The 27,978-nt window shown below is 54.6% G+C and overlaps 5 protein-coding genes across 6 annotated transcripts; 3 read left to right on the top strand and 2 right to left on the bottom strand.

Moving 5' to 3' along the window:
• On the top strand, positions 1-26,525 carry LOC136570921 (NAD(P)(+)--arginine ADP-ribosyltransferase 2-like). 2 transcript variants are annotated; one of them, XM_066571334.1, is made up of 3 exons: positions 1-80; positions 969-1,756; positions 26,440-26,525. In XM_066571334.1, exon 2 carries the CDS (start codon positions 1,003-1,005, stop codon positions 1,753-1,755), a length of 753 nt encoding a protein of 250 aa, XP_066427431.1. In that variant the 5' UTR covers positions 1-80; positions 969-1,002; the 3' UTR covers position 1,756; positions 26,440-26,525. The 2 variants fall into 2 exon arrangements, with proteins under 2 accessions (XP_066427431.1, XP_066427433.1); XM_066571336.1 differs by lacking the exon at positions 26,440-26,525 and adding an exon at positions 2,395-2,493.
• LOC136570891 (NAD(P)(+)--arginine ADP-ribosyltransferase 2-like) lies at positions 8,470-9,219 on the bottom strand. The gene has a single exon (XM_066571297.1). It carries the CDS (start codon positions 9,217-9,219, stop codon positions 8,470-8,472), a length of 750 nt encoding a protein of 249 aa, XP_066427394.1.
• On the top strand, positions 13,029-14,713 carry LOC136570922 (NAD(P)(+)--arginine ADP-ribosyltransferase 2-like). Its single transcript, XM_066571337.1, has 2 exons — positions 13,029-13,782; positions 14,421-14,713. Exon 1 carries the CDS (start codon positions 13,029-13,031, stop codon positions 13,779-13,781), a length of 753 nt encoding a protein of 250 aa, XP_066427434.1. The 3' UTR covers position 13,782; positions 14,421-14,713.
• LOC136570924 (NAD(P)(+)--arginine ADP-ribosyltransferase 2-like) lies at positions 19,591-21,168 on the bottom strand. The gene is made up of 2 exons (XM_066571339.1): positions 20,418-21,168; positions 19,591-19,804 (listed from the first exon to the last, which is right to left on the bottom strand). Exon 1 carries the CDS (start codon positions 21,166-21,168, stop codon positions 20,419-20,421), a length of 750 nt encoding a protein of 249 aa, XP_066427436.1. The 3' UTR covers positions 19,591-19,804; position 20,418.
• LOC136570926 (NAD(P)(+)--arginine ADP-ribosyltransferase 2-like) lies at positions 24,936-25,685 on the top strand. Its single transcript, XM_066571341.1, has one exon. The coding sequence runs from the start codon at positions 24,936-24,938 to the stop codon at positions 25,683-25,685; it is 750 nt and encodes a 249-aa protein (XP_066427438.1).
• Positions 26,526-27,978: the final 1,453 nt, after the last annotated feature.

Raw genomic sequence — 27,978 nt, 5'->3', positions numbered from 1 at the left:
GCTGTGATTCCGAGCTGATAAAGAATTCCGGCTTTCTGCTACCTCCAGTTCCATCAGGGAGTTCACTCCAGGCAATTTCGGTATCAGGGACTGGGGGGACAATGGGGTCATTTTAGAGGGGGACACAGGACTGAGTGGTGGAGTGGGGCCATGGGGGGGTCCAGCAGGACACTGCAGGGGCAGGGGATGACCCCCAGATTTGGGTTGGAGATCTGGGGTGACTCTGAAAGGGTCATGGGACTGGGAGTAGAACTGGGGTTTGGGAGTGGGCCGAGGAGGACAGTGGGGGTCAGGGACTGGCTTTAGGGATTTATTTGAGGTTTGTAATCAGTCCAGAGTCACAAGAAGGTTGCAGAGGATTGTGAGCAGGCTTGAGTTTTTGGTGAGCACTGGGGGGACAATGGAAGGGAAACACTGGACTGGCATTGGGAGGGGGGCTGGTGGGGCACTGAGGGGACACTGGGGAGGTCAGGGATTGTCCCCAAGGTTTGGGCTGGGGAACTGCAGAGGGGCTGGGGTGACACTAGGGGGGAAGGGACACAGGGCTGGGAGCGGGGTTGTGGGGCTTGTGGGCACAGGAATGACACGGGAGGGGACACAGCAGTGGGATCCAGGGCGGGCATTGTGGGATTATGATCATGGAGAGCACAGCTGGGTGGAGAGGTAGTGACCCCAGAATTTGAATCATGGTCCTGGGGGACTGGGAGGCTGCTAATGGTTGATGATATGAGACCATGGGTGTGAGATTGTTGCTCTGAGGGTCTGAGGGACACTGGGGAGTCCTGGAATGACCCCAGGTTTTCAGATCAACATTCCAGGCTGTTTCCAAGGGTCTTCCAACCAGAGCTACTCCCCATCCCCTTGGCTGACACCCCCCCGCCCCACCTCAGCCCCTCACAGAGGGACCCTTCCTATGTACCCTTGTGTGCCCTCATTGTCCCCTCAGCGTGTCCCTCTTTGTCCCCCAGTGTCCCACACCGGTCCCGGTGACTTCTGCCTGCCATGGCCTTCCTGGCTCACACCCTGCCACTGCTGGCAATGACCATGGCAACTGCCATTGCCATCAAGGTGGTGCCCTTGGACATGGCCCGGGACTCCTTCGATGACCAGTACCGGGGCTGCGGCCCTGCCATGATCACGGCTCTGCCGTCCCTCTACGGCTTCGAGTACCAGAGGAATCCTCACTTTGCCAGGGGCTGGTATCATGCGGACGCTGAATGGCGCAAGCGGGGCTCTCCCGTGTCCCCTCTGGCGTCCCCAGGGCAGGCCGTGGCTGTCATGGCCTACACAATGAAGTACCTATACAAGGAGTTCAACATGGCCGTGCGCACAGCCGGGCAGTCCAGCCAGGAATACCGGAACAACTTCCACTTCAAAACGCTGCATTTCCTGCTGACCGATGCCCTGGGGACGCTGAGGCACGCTCAGAAGGGGAAGTGTCACCATGTGTACCGGGGCGTGCGGGGCGTTCATTTCAAGACACGGCATGGGCAGAGGGTCCGGTTTGGTCAATTCACATCGACGTCGCTGAGCAAAGAGGTCGCCCAGAAGTATGGAACAGACACCATATTTGAGGTTCACACATGCCATGGCGTGGACATCCAGGCTTTTTCCTACGATCCTGGCAACCGTGAGGTGCTGATCCCACCCTTTGAGACCTTTAAGATCACCAAAGTCACCCGGGATGGGCAGAAGACAAAGATCAGTCTCCGCTCCACTGGGACCTTCAGCAAACACAACTGCGCGTGGCTGTGAGGTGACAACAGAGAGGAATGCCTGGGGTGATGGGGACACCCACTGTGGACCTGGGGACACCAAAGATATGGCTCAGGGGGCAATGATACTCACTGGGCATGGGGGACAAGGACACCAATTGTGTGTGTGGGGAGAAGGACACCCAGTGCTGGTGATACCAAATTTGGGGGCACCCATTGTGGGCAAGAGGGAAAGAACATCCATGTCAGGGCACAGGATGGGGATTCCCACTTCTGGGAGGGGACAGGGACAGCAACACCCCTGCCAGGGGAGGGCAGAGACTGGGCCCTGCCTGTACTGACCCTGTCCCTCTCCGCTAAAGCAGTGCTGTTGGGATGGGCCCCATGTCCTGGACGTAGGTGGGCCACAACCCCCCATGGCACTCCCTGAAGCCCTGTCACCCCCTGTCACCCTCCATGGCACCCCCTGACTCCCTCTGACCCCTGTCATCCCTAAGCCCACCATGACCCCGCTGACCTACCTAGCCCCTCTACCCCCCATGCCGCCCCACCCACGACATCCTGTCACCTGGCACCTCATGGCCTCCATCTCTCCTGCCACCCCTAACCGTCCATTATGGTCATTCCCAACCCCCGCACTCCTACATGGCCTCTCATTATGCCCCTTTTTGTCCCCTAGGCAGGACAATCCCCAGGGCCCCTTTCCACCGCAGAGGACTCCTCTTGGGCACCACAGCCCTCGCAGTGGCCACCAGAATTCTCTGGACCGCAAGGTCACCAAGGACACCATGGTCATTGTGGTTGCTGTGGCATCCGTGGCCACCATGATCATCAAGACTCCCTGAGCCACAAGACTACCACAGCCACTGTGACCACTGTGCCCACCAAGGTCATTGAGAAAAGCATTCCTATTAAAAAATTCTATCAAAACAATTCCATGAAACAATTTGTTTAAAACAATTCCATTAAATAAATCTGACACAGCCAGCCAAAAGTGACAATTTCTTAAGCAGGGATCAATGTCACTCCCACGAACAACACCCCTGGGAACGTCTCTTTCTTGAGGAGGATCCTTGAGGAGCATCCCCTTCCCGAGGGAGGAACCTCACACACATTTCATTTTAGCTAGAATAGAGGAGAGGAATCTCTGTCTGAGAGGGGACTCGACGTTCCCAGGGTCAGCTGATGGATGGCCAGGCCCAGCTCTGGTGCTTCATTCTCAATTCTCCATTCGGGGTTGGTGATTTCAGCTGCTTTTAGCCCAATTCAGCACCAAAAGCAGCACCAGACCCCTCTCAATGCTGTCCCAATGGCCACAAATGGGCCATTGTCTCTTGGGCACCTTTCAGGCAGAGCATCCTGCCACATCCTGCACTTCAGGGGGACCTTAAAGGCTGGAACCTGGGAGGTTGAAGAGGGCAAGGGCAGGTCCTGTCCCTGGGGAGGAACAGTTCCCAGTGTCAGTCCCAGATGGGGGCAACCTGCTGGAGAAGTACTGGAGAAGGACGAGGGGGTGTTGGTGGGTGACCAGTGAAGCTGGCTTTGTGTCCTGGGGCCAGGAGGGATCTAGGGGGCATCAAGAGGTGCAGGACAAGGAGGTCAGGAAGTGATCATGCCCCTCTGCCCTGCCCAGGGAGGCACATCAGGACTGCTGGGTCCAGCTATGTCTAGTGCTATGTTCAGTTCTGCCCAGTGCCATATCCATTGATGGGCTGTTCTGGACCCAATCCTGTGCTCAGGGATGTCATTGCCTGAGCTGAGAGGTTGGGCCAGGTGCCCACTCTGGGTCCTTCCAGCCTGACCCATGCTGGGATTTGGGGATTCTGGCAGTTGCAGTTTGGGAATTGTCCACCGGAGGGCAGCAGTGAGTGCAAGAAATCAATGGCGCCGCCCCCAGCTGCAGTTCCGGGTGCCAACAGCAGGCGGCAGCACGAGCTGCTGGCGCTGCCAAACACCTGCCCCGCCCCATCCCGGCCCCGGGGGCTCTGCAATGGTTTGGGAAGGAGCGACCTTAAAGCCCGTCTGGTGCCAGCCCTGCCATGGGCAGGGACATCGTCCCCTGGGCCAGGCTGCTCCAGGCCTGGCCCAGTCTGGCTTTGAACCGTTCCAGGTGTGTGGCAGCCACAGCTTTGGTATAGATGGGTAACATTATGATTGGCTCTCACAAATCAGGGATGAATATTGGTTGCATGTAAAGAGAAGTTTTGTTGATGCATGATTATGTTTTTGTGGTTTGGTTTTTGGACACTCTCTGTTTTCCCATTGTCCTAGGGTGAGGTTATGATGCTTGTATCCCCAGTCGTGTGTTCTGTTTATGCTCGATATTATATTCTGTGCCCTCAAGACTGGCTTAGAGTGAAGGCGGGGAGAAGAAGAGGCACAGAGTTTTGTTATCAGGAACTGGACTCCTCCTCCACATTCTGCTGGCACACTGTTGATGTCTATGCATGGACGGGGCAGAATACCATGCTCCTTTTGCTTTTTTGGTTGGTTAGTCAGTTAGTTTAGCTAGCTGAGGCAGTCTGAGTTTTCCCTGGACTTTTTTTCTTTCCCTTTTCTTGGAACCATTCAAACCTGCTCCAGACTGAGACCCAGGGAAACACTGAGAGCTGGCACTTTGTAGCCTGACGGGGCCTATTCCGCAACTTTTCCCAGCACCGAAGGGACTGATAACAGAGTGACCACCCACTGAATTTGTCATCTCTTCAGAGCAGTGAATGAGTGTTGTCATCTGGTATTCTTCATTTTGTGCGCTGGGGAGTGCTTGGCCTGTTAAATAAACAGGTTCTTTCCACTTCTGTCCAAGGAAGTTCTTTCCTGAACCAGCTGGGGGGAGGAGTCATGTAGGTTTAATTTCTGGTGGGGCCCATTTTGGAGGTTTTCTCCCAAATTTGCCCTAAACCAGGACACTCATAGTCTCCTTTTCCCCCCTCTGTATTCTTGCCACCAGATGGCCCTGGTTGTCCGGGCCGTCAGGGACATGGGCTTGTATTTGTGCCCTTTGCATGGGGCAGCTGGGAATGGGAGAAACTGTGCAGGGGAGGCGTGGCATGACAATGCCTCACCCCCAGTCAGAGTGCAGGAAAGTCTCCACCAATGGACAGCAAGGAAGGGTCAGCTGAAAGACTTCGGGAGGGGCCAGGGATATAGAAGGAAAATTTTTGTATATGTATGACTGCTTATGGATATGTATTTGCTGATGCAACAGCAGGGGTATAAAAGGCAGAGCCGCCATTTTGTGGTTGAGACTCTGGCTGCAGCTAATCATACCGCTTAGGATTCATGTGGAACAACATTTTTTCTATCTACCTTTTGAGCAGAAAAATTCACCTTGCCAGAGGTTTACTTGCAGAAAGGAGACAGAAGAGTCCTGTAATTTTATACATCAACAAAGGAAGAGGCTGTGGGGAATTTCCTCATGGAGTGTCTCAAGTTGCTGGATGATGCAGCCTCCTTTTTACCCCAATTTCCCAGCCATATCTCCTACTCATTTCCCCACTGGCCGAGGTATTCGGAAGGTGCAGACTTCCCAATCCAGCCACTGCATATCCCCCTTGCTACACATCCCACCCTTCTGTAACTCAGACACATGACCATTAAAATGAGCATTAACTCCACCCTGTGTGGGGAAATTAAAATTCTTCAGCCTGCTAAGTCTTTCCTCGTCTTCTTCTTGAAGTTCAGGAATTTGGCAGGACCTTGTCTGAGCAGCAGTCCATGTCAGTGAGGAATATTTTCTGAAACTGATTGTTTTTCCAGTCACTTCCACATTTAAAAATCCCTGGCCCAATCTACCACAAGATCCACACAATCTCTTTGTGAAGAAACATTCCTCTTATTCCTTTCAGGGCTGAATAAATTGTGGAGCAGAAATAGAGTTTGGTTTGGTTAAATCCTGAATATGTGGGAAAGCTCAAAGTTTAGTCAAGAATGCAAATGAATGAATTTCTAAAGAAGTAAAGGCCAGTCATGGAGATGTTGGTGGAGAGAGGGGGTAGGGAAGATTATTGTTTTTCCTCTTCTCTTCCTCTACTCTTCTCCCTTTTTTCCCTTTTCCTCCAGGGAAAATGGCACTGGTGGCCTTGGTGACCACATTTTCTGGGAGTCATGGTGGTCATGGTGACCATGGTGCATGGTGACTGTGAGAAACGACCTCTCACTTTAAATTTTTAAAGGTTTATTAAACCCCAACAAACACAATAAAGGGACTGAATAAGGAAAATAGGCAGCACTAGGACCATGGCCGACTGCCAGTGGCTCATCCACAAAATGGCAGCTTCAGCTTTTATACCCCCAGTGTTGCATCAGCCAAACCTGGCTCTCTAAAAGCCTGTCAACCAACCATCCACTGGTGGAGACCTTCTTGTAACTTGACTGGAGGTGAGGTGAGGTGAGTTGAGGTGAGGTGAGGTGAGGTGAGGTGAGGTGAGGTGAGGTGAGGTGAAGCAAGGCATGCCACGCCTCCCCAGCAACAGGTTTTCCCCATTCCCAATTACCCAATGTCTGGCCTCCACATATCCCTGACAACCCTGACAACCTGGGCCGTCCGGTGGGAACAACATTGAGGGGGGGGAAAGGGGACAGTGGAGAGAACAAAGGGTGTCCAAAAATCAAACGATAATCACATTACTGTCAATCAACAAAACTTCTCTTATCATACACACAATACTCACTCTTTAATTGAGAGAGTCAATTATCATATTACTCATCTAGAACCAAGCTGTGGATACCCCACTCCTGGAAGGGTTCAAGGCCAAGCAGGGCAGGGCCTGGAGCAGCCTGGCCCAGGGGAAGCTTCCCTGCCCATGGCAGAGCTGGCACCGCACGGGCTTTAAGGTCGCTCCATCCCAAACCATTGCAGAGCCCCTGGGGCCGGGATGGGGCGGGGCGGGCGCTGGGCAGCGCCGGCAGCTCGTGCTGCCGCCTGCTGTTGGCACCCGGAACTGCACAGTGTGACTGATTTCCCACGCTCGCTGCTGCCCTCCTGTGGACAATTCCTGAACCACAACTGCCAGAATCCCCAAATCCCAGAACGGGTCAGGCTGGAAGGACCCAGAGTGGGCACCTGGCCCAACCTCCCAGCTCAGGCAGAATCATCCCAGAGCAGTGCAGAAAGGGACATGGCACTGGACAGAACTCAACACAGCACTGAACAGAGTTGTACATGGCACTACTGATGTTCCTCACCGGGAAGGGCAGAGGGTCTCAAATACTCCCTGACCTCCTGGCCCCACCCCTCCTGATGCCCCCTGGATCCCTCCTGGCCCCAGGCCATATGGCCAGTTCCACTGGTCACCTACAGGCACTCACCATGTCCTTCCCCAGATCTGCTCCAGCAGGACCCTCTGAGCCTGGACTACCACTGGGGACTGTCCCTCCCCAGGGGCAGGACCTGCCCTTGCCCTCTTCAACCTCCCAGTCTCCAGCCTTTAAGCTCCCCCTGAACTGCAGGATGTGGCAGGATGCTCTGCCTGAAATGTACCCGAGAGGCAGTGCCCCATTTGTGGCCATTGGGACAGCATTGAGAGGGGTCTGGTGCTGCTTTTGGTGCTGAATTGGGCTAAAAGCAGCTCAAATCACCAACCTGGAATTGACAACTGAGGGTAGACCACCAGAACTGGGCCTGGCCATCCATCAGCTGACTCTGGAAATGTCCAATCCCCTCTCAGACAGAGATTCCTCACCCATATTCTTGCTTGGAATGAAATGTGAGTGAGATTGCTCTCTCGGGAAGGGGATGCTCCCCAAGGATCCTCCTCAAAACTGAGAGAACGAGATGTGACCACCAATGTTGGATTGGGGAGCAACATGGAGCCCTGCTTAGGAATTGTCACTTTTTGTTGGCTTTGTCAGATTTATTTAATGGAATTGTTATGATTTAATTATTGATTGGAATTGCTTTGCTCAATGACCTTGGTGTGTACAGCAGTCGCAGAGGCTATGGCAGCCTTGTTACTGGGAGTCTTCATGAACGTGGTGGCCAGGGTCCCCACAGCAACCTCGGTGACCTCGGTGACCTTGGTGGCCTCATGGCTCAGAGGATCCCATTGGCCCATGCCAAGGCTGTGGTGGACAAGGGAGTCCTCTGGAAGGGGGCCCTGGGGATGCTCCCACCTGGGGGACAAAAAGGGGTACAATGGGAGGCCATGTGGGGAGTGAGGAGGTTTGGAACAGCCAAAATGGGGCATTAGGGGTGGCAGGAGAGATGGTGGCCATGAGGTGCCAGGTGACAGGACGTCGTAGGTGGGGGGATATGGGGGGTAGAGGGGCTAGGTAGGTCAGCGGGGTCATGGTGGGCTTAGGGATGACAGGGGTCAGAGGGAGTCAGGGGGTGCCATGGAGGGTGACAGGGGGTGACAGGGCTTCAGGGAGTGCCATGGGGGGTTGTGGCCCACCCACGTCCAGCACACGGGGCCCATCCCAACAGCACTGCTTTAGCGGAGAGGGACAGGGTCAGTACAGGCAGGGCCCAGTATCTGCCCTCCCCTGGCAGGGGTGTTCCTGTCCCTGTCCCCTCCCAGAAGTGGGAATCCCCATCCCTGCGCCCTGTCATAGATGTTCCTGTCCTCATGCCCACAATGGGTGCCCCCAAATTTGATGTCACCAGCACTGGGTGTCCTTCTCCCCCCACACACAGTGGGTGTGCCTGTCCCCCACTCCCAGTGAGTATCATTGTCCCCTGTGCCTTTTCATGGGTGACCCCAGGGCCACAGTGTATGTCCCCATCACCCCAGGCTGTCCCTGTGCTCTCACCTCAGTGCCACTCGCAGTTGTATTTGCTGTAAGTCCCAGTGGATCGGAGCCAGATCCATGTCCTCTTCCCATCCCGGGTGACTTTGGTGACCTCGAAGGTCTCGAAGGGCGGGATCAGCACCTCCTCCTTCCCTGGATACACGGAGAACTGACGGATGTCTGCGCCATGGCATGTGTGCACCTCGAAAATTGTGTCTGTCCCAAATCGCAGAGCAACCTCTTTACGCAGTGACGTCGATGTGAACTGACCAAACCGGACTCTCTGGCCACGCCGTGCCTGGAAACGAACGTCATGCACACCCCGGAACACGCGGTGACACTGCCCTTTCTGAGCCTGCCTCAGTGTCACCAGGGCCTGGGTCAGCAGGAAATGCAAAGTTTTGAAGTGGAAGTTGTTCCGGTATTCCTGGCGGGAGCGCCCGGCCGTGCGCACGGCTGCGTTGAAGTCCCTGTACACGTGCTGCGAGGTGTAGGCCATGAGAGCGAGGGCCTGCCACTCGGACGTCAGAGGGGACACGGGAGAGCCCCGCTTGCGCCACTCAGCATCTGCATGATACCAGCCCCAGGCAAAGCGAGGATTTTTCTGGTACTCGGAGTTGTAGAGGGAAGGCAACTTTGCATTCATGGCAGGGCCACAGCCCCGGTACTGGTCATCAAAGGAATTCAAGGCCATGTCCAGGGGCACCACCTTGATGGCCACGGTGGCCATGGTCAATGCCAGCAGTGCCAGGGTGTGAGCCAGGAGGGCCATGCTGGAGAGAGGCCACCACGAACAGTGTGGGACACTGGGGGACAAAGAGGGACACACTGAGGGGACAATTGGGGCACACGGGGGTACATGGGAAGGGTTCCTCTGTGAGGGGCTGAGGAGGGGAACTGAGGGCAGTCGTGGGGCAGGGGGGCAGTTTCAGCTTGAACATGCTGATTCCAAATCCTGGGGTCATTCCTGGACTCCCCTCAGACCCCCAGGACAACAATCCCACTCCCCTGGTCCCATGTCCTCCACCCTTAGTGTCCTCCTAGACCCGCAGGAAATTATATCAAATTCTGTGGTCGCTCTCTGTCCCTGCAGCAGTGACCCATGGACCCCAGTGCTGTGTGCCTTCCAGTGTTGTTCTGCGCCCACCAGCCCCACAACCCCTCTCCCAATCCTGCCTCAGTTCCCCCAGTAGTGTCACTCCTGCCCAAACCCTGGGAACAATCCCTTACCTCCCCAGTGTCCCCACGGTGCCCCACCAGCCCCTCATCCCAAACCTGGTCTTGTGTTTAACCTTCCATTGTTCCCCCCACGGCTCCCCAGGACCTGACTCCTGCTCCCACATCTCTTTAGACCACGTGTGGACCAGAGCCCTTCCAGGACTTCACCCAGACTCCAAGAGCCACGCCCTCACCCCCCCAGTGTACCCCAAATGCCTCTCCCAGACCCAAAACCTGCTCCCAGTCTCGATACCCATTTCATGCCAATCCACGACTCCAACCCAAGTCCAGGGTTCATCCCCTGCCCCGCAAAACATCCCCCTGGAGCCCCCATGGCCCCACCCTGCAATCCCAGTCCCGTGTCCCCCCCTCAATAAGACCCCAGTGTCCCCCCAATCCCTGATACCGAAATCGGCTGGAGTGAACTCCCTGATGGAACTGGAGGTAGCAGAAAGCCGGAATTCTTTATCAGCTCGGAATCACAGCAGATCTCTCCTGGTCCTGCAGCTCAGGGGGGACTTTGCCATGGGGTATTTATCCACCACAATTATAAATATTCATTAGAAGGGGCTTCTTAGCTAATGCAGATTCATCACTTTCTCTGGAAATAATTTGCATGGTTCTGCCTCTTTCTGGAAGTCCTTTTATGGTACTGGAGGGTCATCCAAAGGGGTTTCTGGGTGTGGTTTTCACTGATTGCCCCAATATGCCAGATGACCTTTCCTGCAACTTCTGCTTTTTCCAGTCACTGCTCCTTCTGTGCTCCAGAACTTGCAAAAGACCCTCACTGGAGTTTCTTTATCTGTTTCTTCATGGATTCCATCCATGTTCATCCTGACTATTCACACTTCTACCACCTTTCCTTGTTTTGGCCCATTCATCTATAAGCTCTGTCTAGCACTATTGAGGAATCTGAAATTTTCTTTCTCTCTCTGATTGCTCACAGCCCAGATCCCCAGTCCCACTCCCACAGGCCCATGCAAACGTAGGAACTCACTTGCCATCTGCTTTGAGCATTGCTCGTGCCCATGGAGCCATTTGGAGAGATAGAAGTCAATTAACAGCACAGAGATCTCCAATAAAATATGAACAAGAATTAATGCCCCTCCTCGATACTACCCAGCTGCCCAGAGAAGTGGCTGTACTATAGTGCAGGGCACACCAGCTTGGGGATTGACAAATCCCTGTGCGTAAATAGACTTGTACTAAAGCTGCACGAGAGGTTGTGCAACAAAGCATCCTGGTGTTAATTCCTGAGAATGGAATTTCACCCTCAGGAGGTGAGGCCTGGATAGAGTTGGGCAGATTGAAAATTGGCTGCTTATCTAAAAGCCGACAATAAAGAGGGTGGCTGAGTGGGTGAGAGGAAACTCCCAATAACCAGGTCAGGCCCTCCCCAGCTGATGCTGCAATTTGTAAAGGAGAAAAGCACCAGCAAAGCTCTGGGGAATTCATGAGATGGGGACCGGTCTGTGGCCTCAGATCCTCAGTGTCCTTAGGACAAAACTGTCAGGTCTGTTATGGAGAAATGCCGGATATGTTTTGAAAAGAACCCTTTGAATTCAAAACCATCACCTCCAGGCGTCACTGAAAGAGGAAACACTCCCAGAGATTACTGGCAAATGGCTTTTCTGAGCTACCACGCCAACATAGGCTCAGATATCTCCTGGTGTTGGTGGATCCCTTCTTGGGGGTCCAGAACTTCTCCTGCCAAACCAGCAAGGCCAGGGAAATCATCCAGGCACTCCCCCAAGAGGTCATCCCCAGGCTCAAGGTGCCTACAGGGATGGCATCTGATAGGGGACTCTATTTTGTATCTGAGGGGTGACAGCAACTCAGTGAGCTGTGATGAGGGGGACTGGGGGGGACTGGGGGACCATCGGACTGGGATTGAGGTCATTGTGGGTGTGCAATAAGAGAGAGAATAGAAAGTTTCAGATCCCATAAAGATGTAGGACTGAGCTTAAAATGAATGGGTAAAAGCAAGGAAAGGGGGTAGAAGTGTGGATATCAGGATGAACGTGGATAGAGTCCATGAAGAAACAGATAAAGAAACTCCAGTGAGGGTCTTTTGCAAGTTCTGGAGCACAGATGGAGCAGTGACTGGAAAAAGCAGAAGTTGCAGGAAAGGTCATCTGGCATATTGGGGCAATCAGTGAAAACCACACCCAGAAACCCCTTTGGATGACCCTCCAGTACCATAAAAGGACTTCCAGAAAGAGGCAGAACCATACAAATTATTTCCAGAGAAACTGATGAATCTGCATTAGCTAAGATGCCCCTTCTAATGAATATTTATGATTATGATGGATAAATACCCCATGGCAAAGTCCCCCTGATGTGCAGGACCAGGAGAGATCTGCTGTGAGTCCGAGCTGATAAAGAATTCCGGCTTTCTGCTACCTCCAGTTCCATCAGGGAGTTCACTCCAGGCAATTTCGGTATCAGGGACTGGGGGGACAATGGGGTCATTTTAGAGGGGGACACAGGACTGAGTGGTGGAGTGGGGCCATGGGGGGGTCCAGGAGGACACTGCAGGGGCAGGGGATGACCCCCAGATTTGGGTTGGAGATCTGGGGTGACTCTGAAAGGGTCATGGGACTGGGAGTAGAACTGGGGTTTGGGAGTGGGCCGAGGAGGACAGTGGGGGTCAGGGACTGGCTTTAGGGATTTATTTGAGGTTTGTAATCAGTCCAGAGTCACAAGAAGTTTGCAGAGGATTGTGAGCAGGCTTGAGTTTTTGGTGAGCACTGGGGGGACAATGGAAGGGAAACACTGGACTGGCATTGGGAGGGGGGCTGGTGGGGCACTGAGGGGACACTGGGGATGTCAGGGATTGTCCCCAAGGTTTGGGCTGGGGAACTGCAGAGGGGCTGGGGTGACACTAGGGGGGAAGGGACACAGGGCTGGGAGCGGGGTTGTGGGGCTTGTGGGCACAGGAATGACACGGGAGGGGACACAGCAGTGGGATCCAGGGCGGGCATTGTGGGATTATGATCATGGAGGGCACAGCTGGGTGGAGAGGTAGTGACCCCAGAATTTGAATCATGGTTCTGGGGGACTGGGAGGCTGCTAATGGTTGATGATATGAGACCATGGGTGTGAGATTGTTGCTCTGAGGGTCTGAGGGACACTGGGGTGTCCTGGAATGACCCCAGGTTTTCAGATCAACATTCCAGGCTGTTTCCAAGGGTCTTCCAACCAGAGCTACTCCCCATCCCCTTGGCTGACACCCCCCCGCCCCACCTCAGCCCCTCACAGAGGGACCCTTCCTATGTACCCTTGTGTGCCCTCATTGTCCCCTCAGCATGTCCCTCTTTGTCCCCCAGTGTCCCACACTGGTCCCGGTGACTTCTGCCTGCCATGGCCTTCCTGGCTCACACCCTGCCACTGCTGGCAATGACCATGGCAACTGCCATTGCCATCAAGGTGGTGCCCTTGGACATGGCCCGGGACTCCTTCGATGACCAGTACCGGGGCTGCGGCCCTGCCATGATCACGGCTCTGCCGTCCCTCTACGGCTTCGAGTACCAGAGGAATCCTCACTTTGCCAGGGGCTGGTATCATGCGGACGCTGAATGGCGCAAGCGGGGCTCCCCTGTGTCCCCTCTGGCGTCCCCAGGGCAGGCCGTGGCTGTCATGGCCTACACAATGAAGTACCTATACAAGGAGTTCAACACGGCCGTGCGCACAGCCGGGCAGTCCAGCCAGGAATACCGGAACAACTTCCACTTCAAAACGCTGCATTTCCTGCTGACCGATGCCCTGGGGACGCTGAGGCACGCTCAGAAGGGGAAGTGTCACCATGTGTACCGGGGCGTGCGGGGCGTTCATTTCAAGACACGGCATGGGCAGAGGGTCCGGTTTGGTCAATTCACATCGACGTCGCTGAGCAAAGAAGTCGCCCAGAAGTATGGAACAGACACCATATTTGAGGTTCACACATGCCACGGCGTGGACATCCAGGCTTTTTCCTACGATCCTGGCAACCGTGAGGTGCTGATCCCACCCTTTGAGACCTTTAAGGTCACCAAAGTCACCCGGGATGGGCAGAAGACAAAGATCAGTCTCCGCTCCACTGGGACATTCAGCAAACACAACTGCGCGTGGCTGTGAGGTGACAACAGAGAGGAATGCCTAGGGTGATGGGGACACCCACTGTGGACCTGGGGACACCAAAGATATGGCTCAGGGGGCAATGATACTCACTGGGCATGGGGGACAAGGACACCAATTGTGTGTGTGGGGAGAAGGACACCCAGTGCTGGTGATACCAAATTTGGGGGCACCCATTGTGGGCAAGAGGGAAAGAACATCCATGTCAGGGCACAGGATGGGGATTCCCACTTCTGGGAGTGGACAGGGACAGGAACACCCCTGCCAGGGGAGGGCAGAGACTGGGCCCTGCCTGTACTGACCCTGTCCCTCTCCGCTAAAGCAGTGCTGTTGGGATGGGCCCCGTGTGCTGGACGTAGGTGGGCCACAACCCTCCATGGCACTCCCTGAAGCCCTGTCACCCCCTGTCACCCTCCATGGCACCCCCTGACTCCCTCTGACCCCTGTCATCCCTAAGCCCACCATGACCCCGCTGACCTACCTAGCCCCTCTACCCCCCATGCCGCCCCACCCACGACATCCTGTCACCTGGCACCTCATGGCCTCCATCTCTCCTGCCACCCCTAACCGTCCATTATGGTCATTCCCAACCCCCGCACTCCTACATGGCCTCTCATTATGCCCCTTTTTGTCCCCTAGGCAGGACAATCCCCAGGGCCCCTTTCCACCGCAGAGGACTCCTCTTGGGCACCACAGCCCTCGCAGTGGCCACCAGAATTCTCTGGACCGCAAGGTCACCAAGGACACCATGGTCATTGTGGTTGCTGTGGCATCCGTGGCCACCATGATCATCAAGACTCCCTGAGCCACAAGACTACCACAGCCACTGTGACCACTGTGCCCACCAAGGTCATTGAGAAAAGCATTCCTATTAAAAAATTCTATCAAAACAATTCCATGAAACAATTTGTTTAAAACAATTCCATTAAATAAATCTGACACAGCCAGCCAAAAGTGACAATTTCTTAAGCAGGGATCAATGTCACTCCCACGAACAACACCCCTGGGAACGTCTCTTTCTTGAGGAGGATCCTTGAGGAGCATCCCCTTCCCGAGGGAGGAACCTCACACACATTTCATTTTAGCTAGAATAGAGGAGAGGAATCTCTGTCTGAGAGGGGACTCGACGTTCCCAGGGTCAGCTGATGGATGGCCAGGCCCAGCTCTGGTGCTTCATTCTCAATTCTCCATTCGGGGTTGGTGATTTCAGCTGCTTTTAGCCCAATTCAGCACCAAAAGCAGCACCAGACCCCTCTCAATGCTGTCTCAATGGCCACAAATGGGCCATTGTCTCTTGGGCACCTTTCAGGCAGAGCATCCTGCCACATCCTGCACTTCAGGGGGACCTTAAAGGCTGGAACCTGGGAGGTTGAAGAGGGCAAGGGCAGGTCCTGTCCCTGGGGAGGAACAGTTCCCAGTGTCAGTCCCAGATGGGGGCAACCTGCTGGAGAAGTACTGGAGAAGGACGAGGGGGTGTTGGTGGGTGACCAGTGAAGCTGGCTTTGTGTCCTGGGGCCAGGAGGGATCTAGGGGGCATCAAGAGGTGCAGGACAAGGAGGTCAGGAAGTGATCATGCCCCTCTGCCCTGCCCAGGGAGGCACATCAGGACTGCTGGGTCCAGCTATGTCTAGTGCTATGTTCAGTTCTGCCCAGTGCCATATCCATTGATGGGCTGTTCTGGACCCAATCCTGTGCTCAGGGATGTCATTGCCTGAGCTGAGAGGTTGGGCCAGGTGCCCACTCTGGGTCCTTCCAGCCTGACCCATGCTGGGATTTGGGGATTCTGGCAGTTGCAGTTTGGGAATTGTCCACCGGAGGGCAGCAGTGAGTGCAAGAAATCAATGGCGCCGCCCCCAGCTGCAGTTCCGGGTGCCAACAGCAGGCGGCAGCACGAGCTGCTGGCGCTGCCAAACACCTGCCCCGCCCCATCCCAGCCCCGGGGGCTCTGCAATGGTTTGGGAAGGAGCGACCTTAAAGCCCGTCCGGTGCCAGCCCTGCCATGGGCAGGGACATCGTCCCCTGGGCCAGGCTGCTCCAGGCCTGGCCCAGTCTGGCTTTGAACCGTTCCAGGTGTGTGGCAGCCACAGCTTTGGTATAGATGGGTAATATTATGATTGGCTCTCACAAATCAGGGATGAATATTGGTTGCATGTAAAGAGAAGTTTTGTTGATGCATGATTATGTTTTTGTGGTTTGGTTTTTGGACACTCTCTGTTTTCCCATTGTCCTAGGGTGAGGTTATGATGCTTGTATCCCCAGTCGTGTGTTCTGTTTATGCTCGATATTATATTCTGTGCCCTCAAGACTGGCTTAGAGTGAAGGCAGGGAGAAGAAGAGGCACAGAGTTTTGTTATCAGGAACTGGACTCCTCCTCCACATTCTGCTGGCACACTGTTGATGTCTATGCATGGACGGGGCAGAATACCATGCTCCTTTTGCTTTTTTGGTTGGTTAGTCAGTTAGTTTAGCTAGCTGAGGCAGTCTGAGTTTTCCCTGGACTTTTTTTCTTTCCCTTTTCTTGGAACCATTCAAACCTGCTCCAGACTGAGACCAGGGAAACACTGAGAGCTGGCACTTTGTAGCCTGACGGGGCCTATTCCGCAACTTTTCCCAGCACCGAAGGGACTTATAACAGAGTGACCACCCACTGAATTTGTCATCTCTTCAGAGCAGTGAATGAGTGTTGTCATCTGGTATTCTTCATTTTGTGCCCTGGGGAGTGCTTGGCCTGTTAAATAAACAGGTTCTTTCCACTTCTGTCCAAGGAAGTTCTTTCCTGAACCAGCTGGGGGGAGGAGTCATGTAGGTTTAATTTCTGGTGGGGCCCATTTTGGAGGTTTTCTCCCAAATTTGCCCTAAACCAGGACACTCATAGTCTCCTTTTCCCCCCTCTGTATTCTTGCCACCAGATGGCCCTGGTTGTCCGGGCTGTCAGGGACATGGGCTTGTATTTGTGCCCTTTGCATGGGGCAGCTGGGAATGGGAGAAACTGTGCAGGGGAGGTGTGGCATGACAATGCCTCACCCCCAATCAGAGTGCAGGAAAGTCTCCATCAATGGACAGCAAGGAAGGGTCAGCTGAAAGACCTTGGGAGGGGCCAGGGATATAGAAGGAAAATTTTTGTATATGTATGACTGCTTATGGATATGTATTTGCTGATGCAACAGCAGGGGTATAAAAGGCAGAGCCGCCATTTTGTGGATGAGACTGGCTGCAGCTAATCATACCGCTTAGGATTCATGTGGAACAACATTTTTTCTATCTACCTTTTGAGCAGAAAAATTCACCTTGCCAGAGGTTTACTTGCAGAAAGGAGACAGAAGAGTCCTGTAATTTTATACATCAACAAAGGAAGAGGCCTTGGAGAATTTCCCCATGGAGTGTCTCAAGTTGCTGGACAATGCAGCCTCCTTTTTACCCCAATTTCCCAGCCATATCTCCTACTCATTTCCCCACTGGCCGAGGTATTCGGAAGGTGCAGACTTCCCAATCCAGCCACTGCATATCCCCCTTGCTACACATCCCACCCTTCTGTAACTCAGACACATGACCATTAAAATGAGCATTAACTCCACCCTGTGTGGGGAAATTAAAATTCTTCAGCCTGCTAAGTCTTTCCTCGTCTTCTTCTTGAAGTTCAGGAATTTGGCAGGACCTTGTCTGAGCAGCAGTCCATGTCAGTGAGGAATATTTTCTGAAACTGATTGTTTTTCCAGTCACTTCCACATTTAAAAATCCCTGGCCCAATCTACCACAAGATCCACACAATCTCTTTGTGAAGAAACATTCCTCTTATTCCTTTCAGGGCTGAATAAATTGTGGAGCAGAAATAGAGTTTGGTTTGGTTAAATCCTGAATATGTGGGAAAGCTCAAAGTTTGGTCAAGAATGCAAATGAATGAATTTCTAAAGAAGTAAAGGCCAGTCATGGAGATGTTGGTGGAGAAAGGGGGTGGGGAAGATTATTGTTTTTCCTCTTCTCTTCCTCTACTCTTCTCCCTTTTTTCCCTTTTCCTCCAGGGAAAATGGCACTGGTGGCCTTGGTGACCACATTTTCTGGGAGTCATGGTGGTCATGGTGACCATGGTGACTGTGAGAAACGACCTCTCACTTTAAATTTTTAAAGGTTTATTAAACCCCAACAAACACAATAAAGGGACTGAATAAGGAAAATAGGCAGCACTAGGACCATGGCCGACTGCCAGTGGCTCATCCACAAAATGGCAGCTTCAGCTTTTATACCCCAGTGTTGCATCAGCCAAACCTGGCTCTCTAAAAGCCTGTCAACCAACCATCCACTGGTGGAGACCTTCTTGTAACTTGACTGGAGGTGAGGTGAGGTGAGGTGAGGTGAAGCAAGGCATGCCACGCCTCCCCAGCAACAGGTTTTCCCCATTCCCAATTACCCAATGTCTGGCCTCCACATATCCCTGACAACCCTGACAACCTGGGCCGTCCGGTGGGAACAACATTGAGGGGGGGGAAAGGGGACAGTGGAGAGAACAAAGGGTGTCCAAAAATCAAACGACAATCACATTACTGTCAATCAACAAAACTTCTCTTATCATACACACAATACTCACTCTTTAATTGAGAGAGTCAATTATCATGTTACTCATCTAGAACCAAGCTGTGGATACCCCACTCCTGGAAGGGTTCAAGGCCAAGCAGGGCAGGGCCTGGAGCAGCCTGGCCCAGGGGAAGCTTCCCTGCCCATGGCAGAGCTGGCACCGCCCGGGCTTTAAGGTCGCTCCATCCCAAACCATTGCAGAGCCCCCAGGGCCGGGATGGGGCGGGGCGGGCGCTGGGCAGCGCCGGCAGCTCGTGCTGCCGCCTGCTGTTGGCACCCGGAACTGCACAGTGCGACTGATTTCCCACGCTCGCTGCTGCCCTCCTGTGGACAATTCCTGAACCACAACTGCCAGAATCCCCAAATCCCAGAACGGGTCAGGCTGGAAGGACCCAGAGTGGGCACCTGGCCCAACCTCCCAGCTCAGGCAGAATCATCCCAGAGCAGTGCAGAAAGGGACATGGCACTGGACAGAACTCAACACAGCACTGAACAGAGTTGTACATGGCACTACTGATGTTCCTCACCGGGAAGGGCAGAGGGTCTCAAATACTTCCTGACCTCCTGGCCCCACCCCTCCTGATGCCCCCTGGATCCCTCCTGGCCCCAGGCCATATGGCCAGTTCCACTGGTCACCTACAGGCACCCACCATGTCCTTCCCCAGATCTGCTCCAGCAGGACCCTCTGAGCCTGGACTACCACTGGGGACTGTCCCTCCCCAGGGGCAGGACCTGCCCTTGCCCTCTTCAACCTCCCAGTCTCCAGCCTTTAAGCTCCCCCTGAACTGCAGGATGTGGCAGGATGCTCTGCCTGAAATGTACCCAAGAGCCAGTGCCCCATTTGTGGCCATTGGGACAGCATTGAGAGGGGTCTGGTGCTGCTTTTGGTGCTGAATTGGGCTAAAAGCAGCTCAAATCACCAACCTGGAATTGACAACTGAGGGTAGACCACCAGAACTGGGCCTGGCCATCCATCAGCTGACTCTGGAAATGTCCAATCCCCTCTCAGACAGAGATTCCTCACCCATATTCTTGCTTGGAATGAAATGTGAGTGAGATTGCTCTCTCGGGAAGGGGATGCTCCCCAAGGATCCTCCTCAAAACTGAGAGAACGAGATGTGACCACCAATGTTGGATTGGGGAGCAACATGGAGCCCTGCTTAGGAATTGTCACTTTTTGTTGGCTTTGTCAGATTTATTTAATGGAATTGTTATGATTTAATTATTGATTGGAATTGCTTTGCTCAATGACCTTGGTGTGTACAGCAGTCGCAGAGGCTATGGCAGCCTTGTTACTGGGAGTCTTCATGATCGTGGTGGCCAGGGTCCCCACAGCAACCTCGGTGACCTCGGTGACCTTGGTGGCCTCATGGCTCAGAGGATCCCATTGGCCCATGCCAAGGCTGTGGTGGACAAGGGAGTCCTCTGGAAGGGGGCCCTGGGGATGCTCCCACCTGGGGGACAAAAAGGGGTACAATGGGAGGCCATGTGGGGAGTGAGGAGGTTGGGAACAGCCAAAATGGGGCATTAGGGGTGGCAGGAGAGATGGTGGCCATGAGGTGCCAGGTGACAGGACGTCGTAGGTGGGGGGATATGGGGGGTAGAGGGGCTAGGTAGGTCAGCGGGGTCATGGTGGGCTTAGGGATGACAGGGGTCAGAGGGAGTCAGGGGGTGCCATGGAGGGTGACAGGGGGTGACAGGGCCTCAGGGAGTGCCATGGGGGGTTGTGGCCCACCCACGTCCAGCACACGGGGCCCATCCCAACAGCACTACTTTAGCGGAGAGGGACAGGGTCAGTACAGGCAGGGCCCAGTATCTGCCCTCCTTTGGCAGGGGTGTGGGAATCTCCATCCCTGCGCCCTGTCATAGATGTTCCTGTCCTCATGCCCACAATGGGTGCCCCCAAATTTGATGTCACCAGCACTGGGTGTCCTTCTCCCCCCACACACAGTGGGTGTGCCTGTCCCCCACTCCCAGTGAGTATCATTGTCCCCTGTGCCTTATCATGGGTGACCCCAGGGCCACAGTGTATGTCCCCATCACCCCAGGCTGTCCCTGTGCTCTCACCTCAGTGCCACTCGCAGTTGTATTTGCTGTAGGTCCCAGTGGATCGGAGCCAGATCCATGTCCTCTTCCCATCCCGGGTGACTTTGGTGACCTCGAAGGTCTCGAAGGGTGGGATCAGCACCTCCTCCTCCCCTGGATACACGGAGAACTGACGGATGTCCGCGCCATGGCATGTGTGCACCTCGAAAATTGTGTCTGTCCCAAATCGCAGAGCAACCTCTTTACGCAGCGACGTCGATGTGAACTGACCAAACCGGACTCTCCGTCCACGCCGTGCCAGGAAACGAACGTCATGCACACCCCGGAACACGCGGTGACACTGCCCTTTCTGAGCCTGCCTCAGTGTCACCAGGGCCTGGGTCAGCAGGAAATGCAAAGTTTTGAAGTGGAAGTTGTTCCGGTATTCCTGGCGGGAGCGCCCGGCCGTGCGCACGGCTGCGTTGAAGTCCCTGTACACGTGCTGCGAGGTGTAGGCCATGAGAGCGAGGGCCTGCCACTCGGACGTCAGAGGGGACACGGGAGAGCCCCGCTTGCTCCACTCAGCATCTGCATGATACCAGCCCCAGGCAAAGCGAGGATTTTTCTGGTACTCGGAGTTGTAGAGGGACGGCAACTTTGCATTCATGGCAGGGCCACAGCCCCGGTACTGGTCATCAAAGGAATTCAAGGCCATGTCCAGGGGCACCACCTTGATGGCCACAGTGGCCATGGTCAATGCCAGCAGTGCCAGGGTGTGAGCCAGGAGGGCCATGCTGGAGAGAGGCCACCACGAACAGTGTGGGACACTGGGGGACAAAGAGGGACACACTGAGGGGACAATTGGGGCACACGGGGGTACATGGGAAGGGTTCCTCTGTGAGGGGCTGAGGAGGGGAACTGAGGGCAGTCGTGGGGCAGGGGGGCAGTTTCAGCTTGAACATGCTGATTCCAAATCCTGGGGTCATTCCTGGACTCCCCTCAGACCCCCAGGACAACAATCCCACTCCCCTGGTCCCATGTCCTCCACCCTTAGTGTCCTCCTAGACCCGCAGGAAATTATATCAAATTCTGTGGTCGCTCTCTGTCCCTGCAGCAGTGACCCATGGACCCCAGTGCTGTGTGCCTTCCAGTGTTGTTCTGCGCCCACCAGCCCCACAACCCCTCTCCCAATCCTGCCTCAGTTCCCCCAGTAGTGTCGCTCCTGCCCAAACCCTGGGAACAATCCCTTACCTCCCCAGTGTCCCCACGGTGCCCCACCAGCCCCTCATCCCAAACCTGGTCTTGTGTTTAACCTTCCATTGTTCCCCCCACGGCTCCCCAGGACCTGACTCCTGCTCTCACATCTCTTTAGACCACGTATGGACCAGAGCCCTTCCAGGACTTCACCCAGACTCCAAGAGCCACGCCCTCACCCCCCCAGTGTACCCCAAATGCCTCTCCCAGACCCAAAACCTGCTCCCAGTCTCGATACCCATTTCATGCCAATCCACGACTCCAACCCAAGTCCAGGGTTCATCCCCTGCCCCGCAAAACATCCCCCTGGAGCCCCCATGGCCCCACCCTGCAATCCCAGTCCCGTGTCCCCCCCTCAATACGACCCCAGTGTCCCCCAGTCCCTGATACCGAAATCGGCTGGAGTGAACTCCCTGATGGAACTGGAGGTAGCAGAAAGCCGGAATTCTTTATCAGCTCGGACTCACAGCAGATCTCTCCTGGTCCTGCATATCAGGGGGGATTTTGCCATGGGGTATTTATCCACCACAATTATAAATATTCATTAGAAGGGGCTTCTTAGCTAATGCAGATACATCAATTTCTCTGGAAATAATTTGCATGCTCCTGCCCATTTCTGGAAGTCCTTTTATGGTACCGGAGGGTCATCCAAAGGGGTTTCTGGGTGTGGTTTTCACTGATTGCCCCAATATGCCAGATGACCTTTCCTGCAACTTCTGCTTTTTCCAGTCACTGCTCCTTCTGTGGTCCAGCATTTGCAAAAGACCCTCATTGGAGTCCCCTTTGTCTGTATCTCCATGGATTCCATCCACGTTCATCCTGGTTACCCTTAATTCTACCTCCTTTTCATGCTTTTGCCCATTCATCTTTAACCTCCATCTAGAACTACTGAGGGATTTTGATTTTCATTCTCTCTCTTATTGCTCACAGCCCAGATCCCCAGTCCCACTCCCACAGTCCCATGCAAACGTAGGAACTCACTTGCCATCTGCTTTGAGCATTGCTCGTGCCCATGGAGCCATAGGGGAAGAAAGAAGTCAATTAACAGCACAGAGATCTCCAATAAAATATAAACAAGAATTATTGTCCCTCCTGGATTCCTCCCAGCTGCCCAAAGAAGTGGCCGTACCACAATCCAGGGCACACCAGCTTGGGGATTGACAAATCCCTGTGGGAAATACACTTGCAATAATGCTGCACGAGAGGTTCCACAACAAAGCATCCTGGTGTTAATTCCTGAGAATGGAATTTCACTGCCAGAGGTGAGGCCTGGATAGAGTTGGGCAGATTGAAAATTGGCTGCTTATGTAAAAGCCCACAATAAAGAGGGTGGCTGGGTAGGAGAGAGGTTACTGCCAATAACCAGGTCAGGAATTCCCCAGCTGCTGCTGCAATTTGTAAAGGAGAAAAGCACCAGCAAAGCTCTGGGGAATCAATGAGATGGGGACTGGTCTGTGGCCTCAGATCCTCAGTGACCTATAGGACAAAATTGTCAGGTCTGTTACAGAGCAATGCCCGATGTATTTTTAGAAGAACCCTTTGAATTGAAAACCATCACCTCCAGGCATCCCTGGAAGTGAAACACTCCTGGGGATTACTGGCAAATGGCTTTTCTGAGCTACCACTCCACCATGGGCTCAGGTATCTCCTGGTGTTGCTGGATCCCTTTTTTGGGGTCCAGAACTTCTCCTGCCAAACCAGCAAGGCCAGGGAACTCACCCAGGCACTCCCCCAAGAGATCATCCCCAGGCTCAAGGTGCCTACAGCGATGGCATCTGATAGGGGACCTTATTTGGTATCTGAGGGGTGACAGCGACTCAGTGGGAAATGGTGAGGGGGACTGGGGGGGACTGGGGGAACATGGGACTGTGAGATTGGGGTTGTGGCGGGTGAGCAATAAGAGAGAGAATAGAAAGTTTCAGATCCCTTAATGGTGCTGGATTGAGCTTAATGATGAACGGGCAAAAGCAAGAAAAGGAGGTAGAATTAAGGGTAACCAGGATGAATGTGGATGGAATCCATGGAGATACAGATAAAGGGGACTCCAGTGAGGGTCTTTTGCAAATTCTGAACCACAGAAGGAGCAGCGCCTGCAAAAAGCAGAAGTTGCAGGAAAGGTCATCTGGCGTATTGCGGCAATCAGCAAAAACCACACACAGAAACCCCTTTGGGTGACCCTCCAGTACCATATAAGGACTTCCAGAAATGGGCAGAACCATACAAATTATTTCCAGAGAAAGTGATGTATCTGCATTAGCTAAGAAGCCCCTTCTAATGAATATTTATAATTGTGGTGGATAAATACCCCATGGCAAAGTCTCCCCTGAGCTGCAGGACCAGGAGAGATCTGCTGTGATTCCGAGCTGATAAAGAATTCCGGCTTTCTGCTACCTCCAGTTCCATCAGGGAGTTCACTCCAGCTGATTTCGGTATCAGGGACTGGGGGACACTGGGGTCTTATTGAGGGGGGGACACGGGACTGGGATTGCAGGGTGGGGCCATGGGGGCTTCAGGGGGATGTTATGGGGGCAGGGAGTGACCTCTGGATTTGGGTTAGGAGTCCTGGGGTACACCAACAGGATCAGGGGACTGGGAGTGGGACTGGGGTCTGGGAGAGGGCTGAGGAGGACAATGGGGGCTGAGGCAGTGGCTTTAGGGATTTAGTTGGGGTTTGTAACCAGCCCGGAGCTACAAGAGCGTTGCAGAGGATTGGGAGCAGGATTGAGGATGAGGGGAGCACTGGGGGGACAATGGAAGGGTAAACACAGGACTGGCATTGGGAGGGGGGCTGGTGGAGCACTGAGGGGACACGGGGGGGTCAGGGATTGTCCCCAGGGTTTGGGCTGGGGAACTGCAGAAGGGCTGGGGTGGGGTTGTGGGGCTTGTGGGCACAGGGACGACACTGGGGGCGACACAGCAGTGGGATCCAGGGGGGAGGCATTGTGGGAGTGGATTTTGGGTCATGGGGCGCAATGCTCAAGGGTCAGGGAGTGACCCCAGAATTTGAATCCTGGTCCTGGGGGGCTGGGAGGCCACTAATGATTGAGGGTATGAGACCATGGGAGTGGGATTGTTGTCCAGGCGGTCTAAGGAACACTGGGGAGTCCTGGAATTACCCCAGGTTTTCCAATCAGCATTCCAGGTCTTCTAACCAGAGCTTTCCCCCTCCACTCCCTCCCCAGCCCCTCACAGAGGGAGCTTTACTCTGTAGCCCTGTGTGCCCTAATTGTCCCCTCAGTGTGTCCCCTTTTGTCTCCCAGTGTCCCACACCAGTCACTTGGCTTCTCCCAGAGGCTTCTCCCCATCATGGCCCTCCTGGCTCACTCCCTGGCACTGCTGGCAATGACCTTGTCCGTCACGGCCATCAAGGTGGTGCCCCTGGACATGGCCAGGGACTCCTTCGATGACCGGTACCGGGGCTGCGGCCCTGCCATGACGGCGGTGTTGCCAGCCCTCCACAACTTTGAGTTCCAGGTGAATCCTCTCTTCAGCCAGACCTGGGTGAAGGCCGAGGCTGAGTGGCACAAGCGGGGCTCTCCTGTGTCCCCTCTGGCGTCCCCAGCCCAGGCCGTGGCTGTCATGGCCTACACAACAAAGGACATTTACAAGGACTTCAACGCAGCCGTGCGCACGGCCGGGCGCTCCCGCCAGGAATACCGGAACAACTTCCACTTCAAAACGCTGCATTTCCTGCTGACCCAGGCCCTGGTGACACTGAGGCATGCTCAGAAAGCAAAGTGTCACCACGTGTTCCGGGGCGTGCATGATGTCCGGTTCCAGGCACGGCGTGGCCAGAAGATCCGGTTTGGCCAATTCACATCGACGTCACTGAGCAAAGAGGTCGCCCAGAAATACGGAACAGACACCATATTTGAGGTTCGCACGTGCCACGGCGTGGACATCCAGGCTTTTTCCTTCTATCTGAGCAACCGAGAGGTGCTGATCCCACCATACGAAACCTTTGAGGTCACCAAAGTCACCCGGAATGGGAAGAGGGCATGGATCAGTCTCCGCTCCACCGGGACCTACAGCAAACACAACTGCGCGTGGCTGTGAGGTGACGGCACAGGGGACAGCCTGGGGTGATGGGGACACGCAGTGTGGCCTTGGGGACAGCCATGATATGGCACGGGGGGAATGGGGACAGGGACAGGGTCAACCACTGTGTGTGGGCGGGACAAGGACACCCACAGCGAGGGACCAGGACAGAGACACCCAGTGCTGGGAACACCCAATATGGGGACAGGGGACACACATGATAGGACACAGGGGGTGAGGACACTCCCTGCCACCTGTGGGAACACTCGCTGAGAGTTTGGGGTCAGGGACATCCACTGCTGGGAGACCAGGTGTGGGGACAGCCATTGTGGGCATGAGGGCAAGAATGTCCATGACAGGGCTCAGGGAGGGGGAAGCCCCACATCTGGGAGGGGACAGGGACAGGAACACCCCTGCCAGGGGAGGACAGAGACTGGGCCCTGCCTGTCCTGACCCTGTCCCTCCCCATCAAATGCAGTGCTGTTGGGATGGGCCCTGTGTGCTGGACACGAGTGAGTCGGGACCCCCATGGCAATCCCTGAACCTCTGTCACCCCCATGGCTCCCCCTGACTACCCCTCAACCCTGTCACCCCTAAGCACACCCTGACCCCTTTGGTCTCCCTGATCCCTCCCATGTACCCCCCCGTGTCCCCATTGAAACCCTGTCACCTCATGGCCCCCATCTCTCCTGCCACCCCAAACCATCCATTATGGCTGTCCAAGACCCCCTCACTCCCCTCATGGTCCCCTGATGCCTCTCTTTGTCCCCAGGTGGGGCTGTCCCCAGGACTTCCTTCCAACTTGGAGGACTCCTCCTGGCCACCACAGCCCTGGTAGTGGCCACCAAAATTCTCAGCACCACCAAGGTCACTGAAGTCACTGTGGCAGCTGTGGCAGCTGTGGCCACCGTGATCATCAAGACTCCCTGAGCCACAAGGCTACCACAGAGGCTGTGACCACTGTGTCCACCAAAGTCATTGTGCAAAGAAATCCTATTAAAAACTCTATTGAAACAATTCCATTAAATAATTTGATCAAAACAATTCCATTAAATAAATCTGTCACAGCCAGCCAAAAGTGACAATTTAAAGCAGGGCTTGATGACACTCACCACACCAACATTCACAGGAACATCTCTTTCCTTCTGCCCCAAGGAGGATCCTTGGGGAGCATCCCCTTCCCGAGGGAGGAAACTCACACACATTTCATTGCAAGCAGGAACAGGGGAGAGAAATCTCTGTCTCAGGGGGGACTGGATGTTCCCAGGGTCAATTGATGGATCGCCAGGCCCAGCTCTCGTGATCCACCCTCACTTGTCAATTTGGGATTGGGGATTTGGGCTGGTTTTAGTCCAACTCAGAACCCAAATCGGATCAAGACCCCACTCAATGCTGTCCCAATGGCCACAAATGGGGCATTATCCCTTGGGCACATTCCTGACACATCCTGCACTTCAGGAGGACCTTAAAGGCTGGAAACTGGGAGGTTCAAGAGGACAAGGGAAGGTTCTGCCCCTGGGGAGGGACAGTCCCCAGTGGCACTCCAGGCCTGGAGGGTCCTGCTGAAGCAGTTCTGGGGAGGGACCTGGGGGTGCTGATGGGTGACCAGTGAAGCTGGCCATGTGGCCTGGGGCCAGGAGGGATCCAGGGAATATCCTGAAGAGCAGGCCCAGTAAGTCAGGCAGTGTTTGTACCCCTCTGCCCTTCCCACTGGGGCACATCAGGAGTGCTGTGTCCTGATCTGGCAGTGCTCTATCCAGTTCTGCCCAGTGCTATGTCCCTTTCTGCCCTGCTCTGGACCCAGTCCTGGTCTCAGGGATGATTCTGCCTGAGCCGGGACGTTGGGCCAGGTGCCCACTCTGGATCCTTCCAGCCTGACCCATGCTGGGATTTGGGGATTCTGGCAGTTGTGGTTCAGGAATTGTCCACAGGAGGGCAGCAGCGAGCGTGGGAATTCAGTTGCACTGTGCAGTTCCGGGTGCCAACAGCAGGCGGCAGCACGAGCTGCTGGCGCTGCCCAGCACCCGCCCTGCCCCATCCTGGCCCTGGGGGCTCTGCAATGGTTTGGGATGGAGCGACCTTAAAGCCCGTCCGGTGCCAGCCCTGCCATGGGCAGGGACATCTTCCCCTGGGCCAGGCTGCTCCAGGCACTGCCCAGTCTGGGCTTGGACACAGCCAGGGGTGGGGCAGCCACAGCTTTGTTATAGATGGGTAACATGATGATTGGCTCTCACAATTAAGGGATGAATATGTTTGTATGTTCAGAGAAGTTCTGTTTTTTATGGTTACGTTATTGTGGTTTGTTTTTCGG

Source organism: Molothrus aeneus, unplaced genomic scaffold, assembly GCF_037042795.1.
Source record: "Molothrus aeneus isolate 106 unplaced genomic scaffold, BPBGC_Maene_1.0 scaffold_43, whole genome shotgun sequence".
In the NCBI taxonomy this organism is placed as follows: Eukaryota; Metazoa; Chordata; class Aves; order Passeriformes; family Icteridae; genus Molothrus; species Molothrus aeneus.
This window is presented reverse-complemented; position numbering and strand designations above follow the sequence as displayed.

Coding starts and splice junctions, on each gene's coding strand:
- LOC136570921 (XM_066571334.1), top strand. CDS start 1,003: ATGGCCTTCCTGGCTCACACCCTGCCACTGCTGGCAATGACCATGGCA.
- LOC136570891 (XM_066571297.1), bottom strand. CDS start 9,219: ATGGCCCTCCTGGCTCACACCCTGGCACTGCTGGCATTGACCATGGCC.
- LOC136570922 (XM_066571337.1), top strand. CDS start 13,029: ATGGCCTTCCTGGCTCACACCCTGCCACTGCTGGCAATGACCATGGCA.
- LOC136570924 (XM_066571339.1), bottom strand. CDS start 21,168: ATGGCCCTCCTGGCTCACACCCTGGCACTGCTGGCATTGACCATGGCC.
- LOC136570926 (XM_066571341.1), top strand. CDS start 24,936: ATGGCCCTCCTGGCTCACTCCCTGGCACTGCTGGCAATGACCTTGTCC.